The sequence below is a fragment of the Epithele typhae genome (genome assembly GCF_022376455.1).
Source record: "Epithele typhae strain CBS 203.58 chromosome Unknown BXZ73scaffold_389, whole genome shotgun sequence".
Classification (NCBI taxonomy): domain Eukaryota; kingdom Fungi; phylum Basidiomycota; class Agaricomycetes; order Polyporales; family Epitheliaceae; genus Epithele; species Epithele typhae.
This window is the reverse complement of record NW_025954580.1, coordinates 5,872-21,098: the sequence shown is the minus strand read 5'-3', so window position 1 is coordinate 21,098 and position 15,227 is coordinate 5,872. Positions and strand designations below refer to the sequence as shown.

Below are 15,227 nucleotides of genomic sequence, written 5' to 3'. Positions count from 1 at the left end.
CCCGCAGGACCGGATCAGAGGCGCGACCCACCACGATCACGACACGAACTGGACAAACCGTCTGCTCTACGGACAGGTGCGCCACGGGCATGGCTATAGATGCAGCCGATGGCACGCGGGAGGACTGACACGCACCACCGCAGGGAGAGCTGTCCTCTGCCAGCTCGTTCACCAGGTCAGCCACCACGTTCTCGAGGAACAGCGGGCCGACGGCGCCACCTCCTCCGCCTATACAACGTGACAGGAGCCGAGGAGAAAGGCGGGAGAGGAGAGAAGCGCGTCGCGAGGAGGAGACGCGTCGGCGCGAGGAAGAGAGGTCGCGTCGCGAGGAAGAAAGGTCGCGTCGCGAGGAAGAAGAGGCGCCCCTTCGCGAGGAAGAGTTTCACCGGGCAGAGGAAGACCGGGCGCGGGAAAGACGTCGCATCCGGCGGGAAGAAAAGGAACGTCGTGCCGTGGAGGAAGCGGCGGCACAGCGGGATGCCGAGGCAAAGCGTGAAGAACAGCGGCGCCAACGAGAAGAGCAACGACGGGAGGAAGAGCGACGGGAGGAAGAGGAGCGCGAGCGAGAGAAAGAACGCCGTCGACGAGCGAAACCACCTTCCCAGACTGAAGAAGAAAAACGACGCGCTGAACAGGAAGAGGAGGAGCGGCAGATGCAGCGGCGACGGAATCTCCGAGTAAGATGACCTCTTAGTCACAATATGCATCAGGTCCTGACATTCGCATCGCAGATGCATCTGGAGCTGAATCCGAAATATGGTCTGCAGGTGAGTGTCTACGCTGCATGATCGTCCACGCACAAGTCTTATCATTCTGTGCAAGGATCACCGCAGCCCGTTTTACACGCCGACTAGGGGCAACCTCCGAGACGATGACCCGGTCATCGATGTCCCAGTCATCCCTCCGGCCCACATTCCTGAACCAATTTCTCGCAACACCAGCGCCCAACATGGCGTCTACACACCCGCGTATGCCCCCGTGCCACCGTCCTGGCCGACGGCAAACCTCCACCCACAAGCTCCAGCGCACATGTACCCCGGGCTGGCTGCCATTTCGGCACCGCTCTATGTCGTCCAGGGGCAAGCACCCGTGGCTTTCCCAATGCCCGTACACTACCCAGCCCAGCAACCGGCACCGGTGGCACCCGGATTCCCCCTCCAAATGTACCCCCAGATCTCCGGGGGCGCGGGCCACACCCCGTGGACGCGCGCCCCCTCCGCACCACCCTCGCCGCCGCCGTCCCGGCGCGGGCCAGGTACGTGCTCCACCGCTACCTCCTCCCGGCGGACCCGGCCTCGTGGGACTACGCCGCCCGGACGCTCTGGGACATCCGCTTCCCGCCGGAGCCGGCGCACGGCATGCACTTCTTCGCTCAGGAGCACTTCCACGAGCCCGCGACGACGCCCGCCGTGCCGCGCGTGCGCGTCGAGCTCCCGATGCTCCACGCGTACTGGCGGACGGGCGCGGCCGCGTGGCCGCCGTGCGTCGTGACCGGCACCGGCGCGGGCGGCGCGGTCCTGCTCAAGGACGTCTTCGAGCAGCTCTACCGGTACCTGAACGTGCGCCTGACCGAGGCCGAGCGGTACGACGGCGTCGAGCGCCGGCTCGTGCAGCGCGGGGAGGTGACGATGCGGATGCGCCGCCGCGCGGGCTCGGGGCACTCTTGGGAGGAGATGCGCCGCGTCGACTGCGTCCCGGAGCCGCACACGTTCAACAGCCTGCTGCAGATCTCGGACCCGTCGGACGAGTGCGTGCTGCAGCTGTCCTTGTGCCAGCTGTAGTAGCCGGCGGGGCTTGGTGCGGGGGGCCGCGCCTCGATCGCACGAATGCCTGTGCGGCGCTGACTTTGGGGTGTTGTGTGTGCACTCCCATCGTCAGCGGAGCGCCGCGCACTTTTTCGCTGCGGTCACCGCGGTGCCGTCTTCGATCCTCACGTCCTTATGTTTTCGCGTTGCGATGTAACACGCCTGTATCACGACTTTTCACGAACTGGTCTACAATGTACTAATCGCGGCCTAAATGACAAGACATGTTGCACAAGTCCAGTTTGCTCGACGCGCGTCGGGAACCATACAATACATTAGAAAGCTAACAGTGGTCATACATGGACACAGCCTCGAGAGCTCACAAAGCAATTCAGCATAACACGACGGTATAGTACATACTGTAGATATGTCCACCATCCATCCTGTTCCATCCTCATATCACTCCGTTACCCGCTCCGCCCACTTGAGCACAGCGGGGACGCCCGCGGCGTCGAAGCTGCCGACGCGCCGCTGGTGGCGCGCACCGGCGGTGCGCCCGCTCGAGCTCGACCGCGAGTTCGACCGCCGCGGGGACGGGCCTGGAGAACCGCCTCCAGGCCCCGCGAACGGGGACTCTCCGGACGAGGTCGAGGACGCGCGACGGTGGCGCTGCATGCGTGTCGGGTCGACGTCGGGGATGTTCGCGGTGAGCGCGAACAAGGAGAGCACTGCGCGGAGGTCGCAGGATCGGATCAGGGGCGTGGCGGGAGATGACAGCAGAAGAACGCACCGTCGACGACAGACACTATGCCGCAGAGGTTGTTGGGCGTGGGCGCGGTGAAGTTGGAGGTGCTCGAAGGGGGCGAGTCGGAGTCGGTGACGAAGACGCGGTGGGCATTCGCTGTGCGGGGAGGGACGTGAACACACGGGTGACATATATGCGTGTGCAGACTACTCACTGGCAAGGAGCTTCTGCATGGTATAGAAGAGCGTGTTGTTCGGCGTAACGCTGTAACCGGGAACTTGTCCGCACCGTCTGTCGATCCGTCCGGTTCCTATATGCGCCTCGTCAGCACTATGTGCGCATTTCCGCGAAGAAAAGGCTCACCTTGATCTTGGCCACCAATTCCCGCAGCGCCGTCCCAAGGATGGCATTACTCTGCGCCGGCACGATGACCCTCCCGATGTCAGTCACACTCACCGCGCTGAGCAGCCCGCCGCTCTCCTCATCGACGACCGCGATGCTGCCCACGCCCTCGTCACACATGAGCCGCATAGCCGACAACACGCTGTCTCTGGCATTGGCCGCGATGACGGCCGCATATAGGTGCAGTGAGGGGAGCGCGAGGGACGTGAGCGGCACCGAGAGGAAGCGCAGGAGAGAAGGGGTGCGCTCGGCGTGCAAGGTGAGCCAGGCGAGGAGGGCGCGGTCGGAGACGAGGCCGAGGTATGCGGAGGTGGAGTAAGGTTGGGAGCTGGATGGCGATGCGGGTGCCGCTTGGATTATGGCTGAGCAGTGGGGATGTTTGCAGAGGGCGGGCACGGGAGAAGCGAAAGGTGCCGGTGAACTCCGGCACAGTGCGGCAGAGCAGATCGAGACGCACCTCTATGAGCGCCCCGTGCGAAGACGGCCAGTAGATCCACCAAGTTCGCATCGGAAGGCAGTACTTCCAGTGGATTCTTCTCAGACAAGTCTTCGAGACATGCCAGTGTTAGAACCGGGTTCGAATTGCGGTAAATGAAACGCACTTGACACAAGATAGGCGGGTACCTTCCCGGTGCCTGCAGCATCTAGGATCTCCTGCACTCGCGGCTTCTCGCGTAACGCCTCGACGGATATCTTGTGTCGGGTCGCAGCAAGGGTGAGGAACGCGTTGACGTCCGCAAACTGTATGCGTCCCATCGCGGTGATATATGCATAGGGAGGGCATACGCGTCAGCGCGTGGATATGGTACGGCGGGAAGGACTCGGGGAGATGAGCAGGGGGAGGAGACGCACGTCGAAGAGGCCATAGAAGGGAGAGGCCTTTGGCGAACGGTTGGGTGGTATCTTGACGGCAAGACATCCCAGATCCTTGGAGAGCAGCAGCTACGCACGGAATATCGTTGGCAGTGTGGGGGTGATGAGCTGAAGAGAACAGCGCACCTCGCACGCATCTTCCACGCTGGTGTCTGCATCGACAGTGACGACGGGCGAGTCGATAATGTCTGCAAGCAGCACCACAGCAATCCCCTAAGCACAAAGACGTGGTTATGAAGCGAGATATGCGCACCTTTGGCCAACACGGCTTTCCACTCCGCGAGCCAGGCCTCGGAGTCGGCGTTCGGCGCTGTGGCGAACACGAGCGGAGAGTCGCTCCGCGTGCTGGAGACGGAGACTCTTCTTCGGGGAAGGGACATTGGGGGTCGAGTGCAGATCGCGGTGTCCGAGAGGGCGTGAGAGGAGGGCGTCGGAGGCTGGGGGAGAGGCGTCCGCGGCAGCGGGTTACATGCGAGCACGGACGCGGGCGACGCGCGAGGCCGCGCTCAGAACGGTGGTGACGATCCTGCCCACAACGTAAACGAACCGGTAAGATAAGATAAGATCGAGCCAACTATGAGGTCATCATCGCGTACCAACTAGCTCAATTAACATGCCCGCTCCACCGGGCCCGCGTACACGTCCTCAACGACAAAACAGCGCAAGGCCAGGCAGACGCGAGGCTCGGGGGCCGACAATACATGGACTACTTATACATAAGCTCTACGCTACCATCCGACTGTCTATAATTTTGAGGGAACCGTGACAAAGAAGCGACGTGGGATCAAGTCATAGGGGGATCGTAATCTAGCCTGGATGCCAAGGGGAGACGGAGGACGCGTCTACGCGTGCCCGTTGCCGTTCGCTGCCTGCGCTGCGCCGTTCGACACCTCCTTCTTCTCCTCCGAAACACGCGCCTTCAACGCACCAAGGATCTCCTGAACGCGCGTCGCGGCCGTGTCTAGAATGGGCTGCACCCGGTCCTGCACCGTCTCGCGGACCTTGTTCGCCTTCTCGGGGAGAGGGTCGGGTGACGTCAGGATCCCGGATAGCTCGTTGATTGTCGACGAGAGGCTGGCCGAGACGTCCTGGAACGCGCTCTGTAGAGTTCCGGGAAGCGCCGACGTGGAAGCCTAAATGTATGGGTGAGAACGCATCGCGGCCGCGGCACGGGTCATGCTCACCTGAACCTTGTGCAGCTCCTGGAGCATGTTGTCGCTGAGCGTCTGTACCCGGTTTTGTGCCGCGACGTAGCTCGACGACGCGACGTCAGTCAGGGACTGAGCGGTGGCCTGCGCGCGCTGGAGGATGACGCTCTGGGCGCGGATCTGGTTGATCTGCTCCGTCGAGTACGTCAAGAGCTGGTCGCTGAACTCCTTCGAGAGGTGGTAGGCGCGCTGGTACTGGTACTTGGTCTCCGGAGCCGTCTCGGCAGGCTTATCAACCGTGCCGTTCGGTTGCAGTTGCTTCACGGCAACAGCGAAGTAGTCCACAATAGGCGCGAAGCGCTGTATGCGTTGAAGTTAGCGATATAGATGTGCACGCTGAAGCGGGTGCGTACCTGGTCGATGCCCTGCGCGAGGTTCATCGCGGGCGTGCGGACACGCTCATCGATGGTCTTCGTTGCGACGTCCTTGGCGTGGTCGCTGTTCGCCTTGAGATCTTTGATGACCTCCTCGGTGGTGGCGTGGAAGGGGTAGGGGATGCGGGCCTCGACGACATCAAGCCCCTTATTGGCAAACCCGTCGGCGCGGGTGAGGATGGGGGAGAGGCGCTTTTGAAGGGGCTCGGTGTAGGTGAGGACGTTCTTCGAGATGGTCGTGACGGCCGCGTAAGGGGAGCGGGTGTACGGGCTGTTGGTGAGGGTGGAATTGATGGTGTTGAGAGAGTCGGCGACGAGGGGGATGGAGCCGACGCGGGTGAAAATGGTGAGCTCAGGGGTCTGAGCGGGGGCCTCCTGGGTTTGCGTGGCCATTTCTGTAGAGCGCGACGAGGTGGGGGTCGAGCGAGAGGAAGGTTCGAAAGCGTGATAAGCTGAAGGCGTCCAGGAGCGCATATATGAAGGTGGGCGTTGACATGTGATTGTCCAAAATCGAGCTTCGTATCACTCCCACGTGGCCGAGAGCGCGCTCGATCTGTCGCGGTGCTGGCCCCCCGCCCTGGCGCGCCTCGCGCCTTGCCTTCCTCCGCCCTCCGACCCGAGATCCCGATGGTTTTGCTGCAGGGTAAACATTCCCTCCTCCTGCGCTTTTCACGAGTTCCCACCGCCCGCACAATCACAGGCCTCGCCGACACCTTCAAGTTGATACCGTCGTTTTCCCGGGCGTCGAGGCCCAAGGCCAATGCGTCCAGAGCCCGCGCAATCAGTGCGTCCACGCGTCTCTTTCCATGCCCTGCGAGCTTAATCCTTGGCGGTCCGCATATAGGTGCCTGTTGGGCCGTCTGCGAAGGACCAGACCTCATGCGACTTCTCATCGAACGTTCCCCGGGCCAGGTGGCGTATGCACAATATTCAAGACCAAAGGGCCGCACGCTCTAGGTCAATGTATCCAAGCCAGCCCCAGAAGGATCCAGTCAGCTGGGAGCACGCTGGGATAGCTAGACGTTGGATCGGGTTAGACTATGAGTTTAGAGCGGTCCGAAGGTACGTTCTTCTCTGTCGATCGTTCCTTGGAGCAGAGCTTTTCCCCGTTACTTCCTGCTCTTCGTCCCTGCAGGCTGCAAAGACCTTCTCACGACCCTGCGGAGCAGCATATACTCACCTCGTGGTGAGCCTGCTCTCACGGGAAGGGCCCGTACGGCAATGTTCCTACTGGCTCTTCGTGTCAATCCTCCCAGGCATTCAGTCCTCTGCAGCGCTGGCTTTCACGGTGGACTGATTGCTCCCTCCCTAGATTCCGAGGCTCGCTGGTATCAAGTTTTTGACCAGTGCCCCCATCGTCTTGTCGCACCATCGGCTTTCGCATCTTAGCGAAGAGGAGACCGAGTCAAACAAAGCCAAGTGCAAAGCGAGCGCAAGGGTCGTAGTTCTCCAGTCCAGAGGATCCTTCATCACGTTGCTGCGAAGGTGCGCAGTTAGCAATCGAGCCTAGGCTCCCTCGATGGCATTCATTGGCTGACGCAAGCGTCTCCCGCAGAACGCGCGAACCTTCTGTGTGTCGCAGGTTGGCCGTCGGGGTCGTTGTCAAGTTTGGCCCTGCTGAAGACGCTACGAGCAAAGGTGTGATTCCCATGGCAGATCAGAACCCGCAGAGGCCGTTGTGATCACTCCTAATACCCTGGACACGAATCAAACCAACACGCTCAGCGCTCGACGTTTCGGCCTTTCAAAGTCGTCAAGTCGAATCCCCACGGTCGCGGTCAAACAGCGCATCAACCGATGGTCCCTCTTCCGCGTCATTGCTGAGCAGTAATAGGGGGGTTTGGGAAGGGTAGCGGAGTCACGATGCGAGCGCAGGAGTATATATCCGCGGAGCGCGATCAGGGAGAGGGTGCGTGCGAGTGTCACTCGTTCATTCCGAGCTGACCTGAGTAGGTCTTCGTAAAGAGGGACTCCGATCACTCTATCGCTAGGGTGAAGCACCCGTGGAAGCACTTATGTTCGCTTTTCCGGTGTATATATGCGTTTTTCGCCGAACGGTATGGACATCTCCACCGAACATGATACAGGGCTCTAATACCCTGTCCGTATTTAGCAGGGCATATATAGATGACCAGGTCACAAGACCGGGTATACCCTATGACTATCAGGTGTTGGAACAGGCTCGTCTCACGCCTTATCTTACGTCGCCATCCGTTGCTCCTTCCCAACAAGACGCCCTCAAGTCTCTGCGATGGCATCGCACACACATTTGCAGGAGGAGTTGGCGCAGTCATCGGAGAAGATCAGTGTGAACACCCAACACGGGACGATCCGAGGACGCAGAGCAGCAAACGGAGCCGCCGTCTTTCTTGGTGCGCACTATCTCTCCTAGGGGGCGTGGTCGATCTAACCCTGATAACGCCCGCGATCTGCTCCACTAGAGGTTCCATATGCGCTACCACCCAAGAGATTCGCCGACCCCGTTCCGCTGCCAACCGACTACAAGTACGAAAACAAGGAGTACATCCTTGAAAGTAAACGTAGGTCACCTTGTACTTGTGGCGTCATCTGACATCTTATCTGAGAGGTGATCGCGTAGATTGCGCACAGCCGAAGAACGACGGCCAGGCGGCAAGTGAGCAGCGCTTCACGTCCTGTTAAGCATCAAGCTTCTGAGCTTCAAGCGACATGCAGGTGTGCCTTACGAGGACAAAGTAGGCTTGGGAGAACCCAGCGAAGATCCGTAAGATCGTCCCGATCTTGCCTCGTGCTCGCTTGTCGCTCACTCTGGACATGCAGGTTGTTCGTAAATATCGTCGCACCATCCTCATTCCCTGAGAAGACGGGTTTCCCCGTCAAAGTATACATTCACGGCGGGTAAGCACCCATCTTGGCGTGTCCTAATAATCGGGGACTGACGGTGTATGCTACTAGTTTTCTCCAGTTCGGTTCCCCACACGGGCTCAGCGCGCAAGCGCAATCTGTCTCTGCGGAACGCGACGAAGTCTGGGTGAACATTGGGTACAGACTCTCCGCCTTCGGATTCCTTGCATGCGACAAGCCCGAGGTCCTAGGCAACTTCGGCTTTAAGGACCAATGGCTCGGCCTCCAGTGGATTCAAAAAAACATCCAGGCTTTCGGAGGTACGTATCGAGTACCATCTCCGGCTTTCCTATTCACAGTGATTTCATGTAGGAGACCCTAACAATTTGACGTTGACCGGATTGTCTGCCGGTATGAGCGCATATAGTCACTTGCTCGCCTTCGCACTGAACATGTCCCAGGAGCACACTCCGTCCATCAGCTCTTGCACCACGCATCGCGTCTTCCAGAAGGCGTGCCGGCCCCATTCCATCGCGCAATCTTGCAATCGAACGCAATCGCGTACGTCGATTTGTAGACGATCTTCCTGCCCTCCCTGACGATCTATGCAGAACGACTCCGAAGACCACATCCGAGTTGCGCTCCCAGTACGCCGCCTTGTGCGGCGCGCTCGACCTCGATCCGACGTCCCCTGTATCCCTTGACACTCTCCGGGACACGACCTCAGTCCCCTTCGCCAAGCTCACCCACCTCATCGAGACCGACGCGGTGGGAACCGAGTACGGCACCTACCGCGGGGCCTGGGAGCCCGTGTGGCTCGGGCCCGAGGACACGATGGACTGGCAGCGCTCTGGGGGACTCGCGCGCGGTCTGCGCGCCCACGGCGTGCGGAGCGTCGTCATCGGGGACCTCTCGGAGGAATGGTACTTGTACTCGATCGCCCACCCAGTGTCGACCCTGGCCGACGTCGAGCGCAACCTCGAGCGGTACTATCACACGGACGTCGTCAAGAAGATGCTCAAGATCTACCTCGCAGAGAAGGGCGAGCCCGCGACCCCGGAAGAGGCCGCGCGGGCGTTCGGCGAGGTGCTGAGCGAGGGGCAGGTGCACCTCCCGGTGCGGCTGTTCGCGCGCGACATGCTCGCGGCCGGGTTCCCGGTGGTGCGGTACGAGATCAGGTGGACGCCAGAGCAGCTCCGCCCGCTCGGTGAGTGGCTTTTATGACCGTTTCGGGATCGTCGCTGACGCCGCGCGGGGGCAGGTTATGTGACGCACGCGACGGACCGCGCGTTCTGGGCGCTCAAGACGGAGTGGATGACACCGGAGCAGACGGCGGTCGCGCGCGCGTTCCTGGACGCGGTCGACGAGCACATCGTGACTGCGGAGGAGGGTCGGCCCATGGGCCTCAAGACGATCCTTGCGCTCACGGAGGACAAGAGAGTCGTGGAGGAGGAGGACGTGAAGTGGGATCAGATGACGCGCATGCGGACGACGCTGCCTGGGGAGTATTAAGAGATTGGCTGACGACGTATGCGCGTATCGAACAGTAAATGGCACCCCGGAGATTGAACTCGGCCACATTACTTAGGAGTCCGCGGCCGTGAACTACGAGCGGTATCTGCTCTCCTGTGGCGGCTACATAGGGCTATCCCTCACGTTCACGTCGCGACGCGGTGTCGTTGACGGGAAATTGCAGTGGCTGAAAGGATGAACCTCGTACTTGCATCCCTGCAGATTGTACATGACACTACCTGAGCTTTACTGGGCCGCGAGCTACGGTGGGGTCGTTGAGCGGGTGGCCTGGGTGACGGGTACTTGCCAGAAGGGCCAGTGCCGTCGAAGCGCGGTGATGGAGAAAAATGGGCCCGCCGGGGCGAGGTCGAGCACGGCTGCACACGTGGCGTATCGGTAGGGCGGATAGCGGCGAACGCAAAGCGAGACTGGAACCAGGGGTATCGGGATTCAGAAGCACGTACCAGGGGTTGGTTTTATAGTACTCGTTCTGAGGTCGGTTGCCGGTCAGGTTTATGAGATCCTAGCTACTGTGCATAGTACTACTGGTATCTTTAAATAATTTCAACGAGGCCAATGCCTGCGCCACTATCATGTCATCACGTGCCACTGCATGGGCGATTCAGGACTCAGTACTACTCAGGCCTCAGGCCTCAGGTCTCAGGAGCTCCGGTGGATCCTCCTCCTCCTATCGGTATCCATAACATGCCACCCTCTCAGTACAATAAACTGAGCCCCTGCTCTCGCTTCCTCACCTTTCCCTCGCACAACGATGCCGGAGCTTCCTCGTTATTCGGAGCTTGTGCCACGCATCATTATCGTCTCAACTCTGCTCCACAATGCTATTGCCGACGCTACCCTCACCGGGCTCGGGGAGTCTCCAGAAGATCTTGCCCTCACCAGTGTGTGGAAAGCCATCGCATTTCTTCTAAGTCCCGGCGATGGACGCAACCAGGGTGCGAATAAGGCGGAGGCCGTCGCAGGTATCAGGCTTTCAGACGTCATCACTGCATTCGTCGTGCCACCGAACACCGACTGGAGCGGGGGTTCCGGAACGCCGCGAGTGTTCAAATCCAACAGAGCCGACGGCCAACCGCTTTTGCACGCCTCACTTACGTTCGTCCAGAGGTGCGTTGTTCATTGATATCCTCGGACGAGTTCCTCAATATCCTGTGCAGCGGCTCTTTGGACTTCGCAGCTCGCATTCAAGGCATCCTCGACATCGTCCAGTACTTCGCGGACCCCCCGGTAGTTCGCCGCGCCGCGGGTTACCTCGGCGCCGGCAGAGACATACGTATACGCGGCTAATGCTCATCGCACAAGTGACTTGGCAGGCGAACGGATGCGAAGAAGTGCAAGAACCAGCACGATTGTATGTGGAATTACTACACAACAAATATCCCACGTCCAGACACCCGGGGAGACCATTTCACAACGTGGCATCGACCATGCACCTGCAACGAGTGGATGACGGTATATATAAGTCACGGATATAATTTGACTGGGTGAAAACTCACTGTCGACAATCAGTAGTCCGGCATGGCCTCAGCACGCTGATAGTACATCGCCCGGGCGAACTTCTCAACCCAGTTTCTGGCGTCACCGTGAGGGAGTACCATCTCGGGATACCTAGCGAGTGGGATAAGCTTCTCAAGGAAGCCTATCTCACGCAGCATCCTCTGAAGCTCGACATCTGTCACGGGATTAGTCTCGGGAATGGGAGAGTTGAAGCCGCATCACCTACTAGTGTGTACTGCAACGATCCGGCTGTCTTGCTCGTGAAGATATGTCCCAAGGAAAAAGGGGACATCGACTTCCGGGTCGGCAGGACCGGCTGCAGCTACTATTTTCTGCGCCGCGGTCCGAGTGAGACCACACTGTTCGAGGGCTTGGAGAACAGCGTCAGGAAGGTGCGACAGCAGCTATCTCCACAGAGATACTCACCATCGGTCGTTTTTTCGACTGTCCACATTGTGTCGGAATGTACGGTGCACCTGGCGAGCTGCGGATAGAGAGGGTGCTGAGGAGTGATGGGGAGAATAAGAAGAATGAGGCGGCTGGCAGAAAGCTTATATGCCAACCCCTTGATTACGTAATGGTGGTGTCTGTTCTCACGGAGAATAAGAACTCAATTGTGACTAGACTGGTCTGCGCCTCGCCACTCCGCAGCTATTCATGCATCAAACCTTGAGGCGCACACATACTCGGCTCGTGGGAGTGCAGAAGCGGAGCACACACCGCATTCAGGCCTAACAACGTGCTCCGATCAGGCGAGCGCTAGCCTTACAACACACTGGAGACGCTTCAGGATGCTTCCTCAAGCTTCATCATCTCCGTCGTGCACACAAAGCTGACTCACAGCCTTTTCTTCCAAGTACTACTGATCAGACGGATCTCGTCGATATCGAGGACACGGCAGCCGGCGTAGGCTCGGTAGAGATCACCAATGCTTGAACAAGTGCGCGTTTCGAGTGGCTACTGATCGATAGCCTCTACTAGCACAGAAATCATGCTTATTTCACACCAAGTAGGTGTTAAGAATGATTTGATTCTGACGACCACAGAAGCACGAGCACAGGCCAGGTTGGGACATACGCTGACACAGCCCCACCCACTTCTGGTGAGCCTGTTGTGGTGACTCCGCTAGACCCACGCTTCTTTTGGTCGGCTACGGGTTCTTCTGGACGGATGCGAAGACTCAATTACAACGAGACGAATACAACAGTCAATCAAGCTGAAGGCGAGCGTAGGGACCACCCCATATTCGTCTGAAGAAGTCGGGCACACACAAGGCGGCGGCGTGCTGCTGTTTTTCCGAATGCCTCGCGTCACAAGGGACATGACTAGAAGCACATCGTATATGGCGAAGTACGCAACATACCGATAGAGATCACAGCCTGAGTGTGCTTATATACAGTGGGGGCTGGTGGGTGAGGTTCGTGCATCCACCGCTCACTCCGAGTCTCATCATCCCACCACTCCGTATCATGAAGTCATCCAGCATCACCGTATGGCACGGCACTTTTATCAGTCCCACCTCGCCTCCATGGACCGATGTTCACGATGTCGAGTCCATCTCAATCAAGAGACAACAGGCCACCGACTTCTCTGCCCACCGGGTCGGCTTCTATTGCGCCTTGGAGCGTGAGGACGCCGTCAAGTGGGCACGTTCCATTGCCTTGACCAATACCCCCGTCCTGAAGCAGTACCGCCTCAATATGACTGGGCTTAAAGTCGCCAATCTGGGCACAGAAGCGTCTGAAGAATGGATATCGGTGAGCCATGCTTGTGACAACTGCTGTGCCTCTATCCCGCCTGTCTCATCCATACTCGTCTTCCTGCAGGTCCTTAAGTGGTCCTACAACAACGAAAACACAGAGAAACGGCTCGACTATCCCGAATACGTCGGATATGATGTGATAATTGGTTTGATGTCCTCAGGGCTCAAAGCCGGCGGTCAAGTTGGTGAGCCACATCTAACGTTTATCATACCAGCCCAGCGAGTCATCCAGCATTGATGCAAATTGATTAGATATCCGGCCCCTGCAGTTTTCCGGCAGGCCGGGGCCCATGGTCCAGATCGCGCTCTTCACCAAAAAAGCCATCGATCAGCTGGAGTTCGTCAGCGAGGAGGAACTCGCCAAGGCCCGTAACTGGTGGGATCCTTAGTGGGCTGGCATACAATTACACACCACCCCGTTGTTCGTCTTGAAGAAATGTGTTCTCATGTCAAATGTATTCCCGCCGATGTTCTGACCTACCAAATTCTCCAACCTCGCGCCTTGGCTCACTGTGCGACGTAACTCTCATCCCTCAAGAAAGGCTGTCGACCATCGACGACTGCTGGAGTGATATACCATCTCGGTCGGCTTAAGATACTCTGACACACACTCGAGAAGGGCCGTGTCATACTGGTATAGTCGCCTTAATCCACTATCCCTTGATATCCTCGTGTATCCCGATGCGTGTTCGAAGAAAGCACTGAGGAGAGTCGAATCAGTCTCATGGGAGAACAGACGCACAATCGACGCACTCGAAGTTGCCCGCTAGTCATCCATCGGAAGACGACGAACGAGGGGCATGTCTTTGATGGCGTGCCAGGACAGCGATTTCCATTTCTCGGGGTTCGTCTTCGCGTCGTGAAAGTACGCGAACGCGAGCGCGGTCTGGCGCGCGCAGACCTTGGCGGAGATGCCGCCAACCCCAGTGCCAAAGCCGGTGATGCCGACCGACCGGATGGGGGCGAGACTCGCGTCAGCGGCCGCTTGACGGTTGTGCCGGTCAATCTCGACAAGGAGGGACCAGACGCAGTTGTGCACGATCTCCTTGTGCCACGAGACGGAGGCCGGGAGGCGCATTGTCGGACATAGCGCGACATAGCGGCATCCCACCCGATTCGCAGAGCACGGAGTATCGGTGAGCGGGACGAGGGTGCAAGTTCCTGGGGGTGCGAACCCGACCCAGCGCTCGTAGAGGACGGCCTGCGCGACGCGCGTCAGAGCGGATTGGTCCTCCGGGGGCGCGAGAGTCTCGGTGAGGATCTGGTCGAAGCTGCGGGGGAGTCAAGGCTCAGTGCTATCCTGAATGGCGCTCGGTCACCTACCCCCCGTCGAACCTGCCAAAGGAGTTGGCCGGCGACACGAGACAGTCGAACGTTGTGGTCATGTCCTTGAAGCTGGTGTGGACGAACGAGGTGTGATCCAGGAGATCAGATGGGACAAGAGCCTGAAAAGAGCCCTTCCACTCATCGACGAGGTCCTCGTCGATGGAAAAGAGAGTGAATTCCACGGCTTGCATGGTTCGAGGAAAGGTCGCGGTCGAGAAGGCGGTCGGCGCCAATTCAGGGGCAGTGGCGAGCGAGCCCACATTCCCACATTCCCGGCAATCGCCGGACCCACGTCGTGTGGTGTCGTTATCCTTTCATTGTTGGCTGCGGCCTTCGTTCTCCTACCTACGCCTTGACTCTTGTCGGAGGTACTTCTTGGCGCCATGCACAAACGTGGCTTCGAGACGAAGCGACAGGTTAGAGCTCGTTTTTGTGTTCCTGCATTGAGGTTGTGTCTGAGGACTTGCATCAAGGTTTGTGAAGGAACGGTCCGCTTGAGATATCGTACCTACTATGAGGTCGGCGGGGGCTGATCATAAACGAGAGTGAGTTTTCATCTGTATTTTCCGCAAGTGTTGCAGCCGAGGAACGTAAAAGGATCGTGCTCGCGGCCTCCGACAAACATCGGCTGCAGCGCAGAACACCGTGGCGGGGCAATAGTAAAGCGTCGTCCCAAAACAAACTTGGCCCCCTGACCGCGCTCCTCAGCCAGGCCAACGCTCTTTACGCGCAGCGCGCTCGCGCTCGCGCTGCAGACGACCCTCGGACTGCAGAGCGCGATACAGACGTGGCGACGACGATGAGGCGGAGGCAGTAGTCGCGCGCCCGGAGCTCATCGTCCGCCGGTACGTTACGGAGGAGGAGGAAGAGCGCGAGGAGGCGAAGGAGCAGTGAAAGTGGGAGTGCAGGCGGCTCACGGACCATCGTGCTCCAGCGGCG

At 59.1% G+C, this 15,227-nt stretch overlaps 2 protein-coding genes across 2 annotated transcripts; one reads left to right on the top strand and one right to left on the bottom strand.

Annotated features, from left to right (window-relative positions):
• Nucleotides 1–10,454: 10,454 nt before the first annotated feature.
• BXZ73DRAFT_84862 (uncharacterized protein) lies at nt 10,455–13,351 on the top strand (the record flags this gene model as incomplete). Its single annotated transcript, XM_048023995.1, has 8 exons — nt 10,455–10,810; nt 10,861–10,976; nt 11,216–11,592; nt 12,408–12,550; nt 12,600–12,617; nt 12,684–12,957; nt 13,027–13,147; nt 13,215–13,351. 8 exons carry the CDS (start codon nt 10,455–10,457, stop codon nt 13,349–13,351), a joined length of 1,542 nt encoding a protein of 513 aa, XP_047870617.1.
• A 377-nt stretch (nt 13,352–13,728) lies between these two features.
• BXZ73DRAFT_110579 (macro domain-like protein) lies at nt 13,729–14,479 on the bottom strand (the record flags this gene model as incomplete). Its single annotated transcript, XM_048017349.1, has 2 exons — nt 13,729–14,233; nt 14,286–14,479. 2 exons carry the CDS (start codon nt 14,477–14,479, stop codon nt 13,729–13,731), a joined length of 699 nt encoding a protein of 232 aa, XP_047870616.1.
• Between the last annotated feature and the right edge of the window lie 748 nt (nt 14,480–15,227).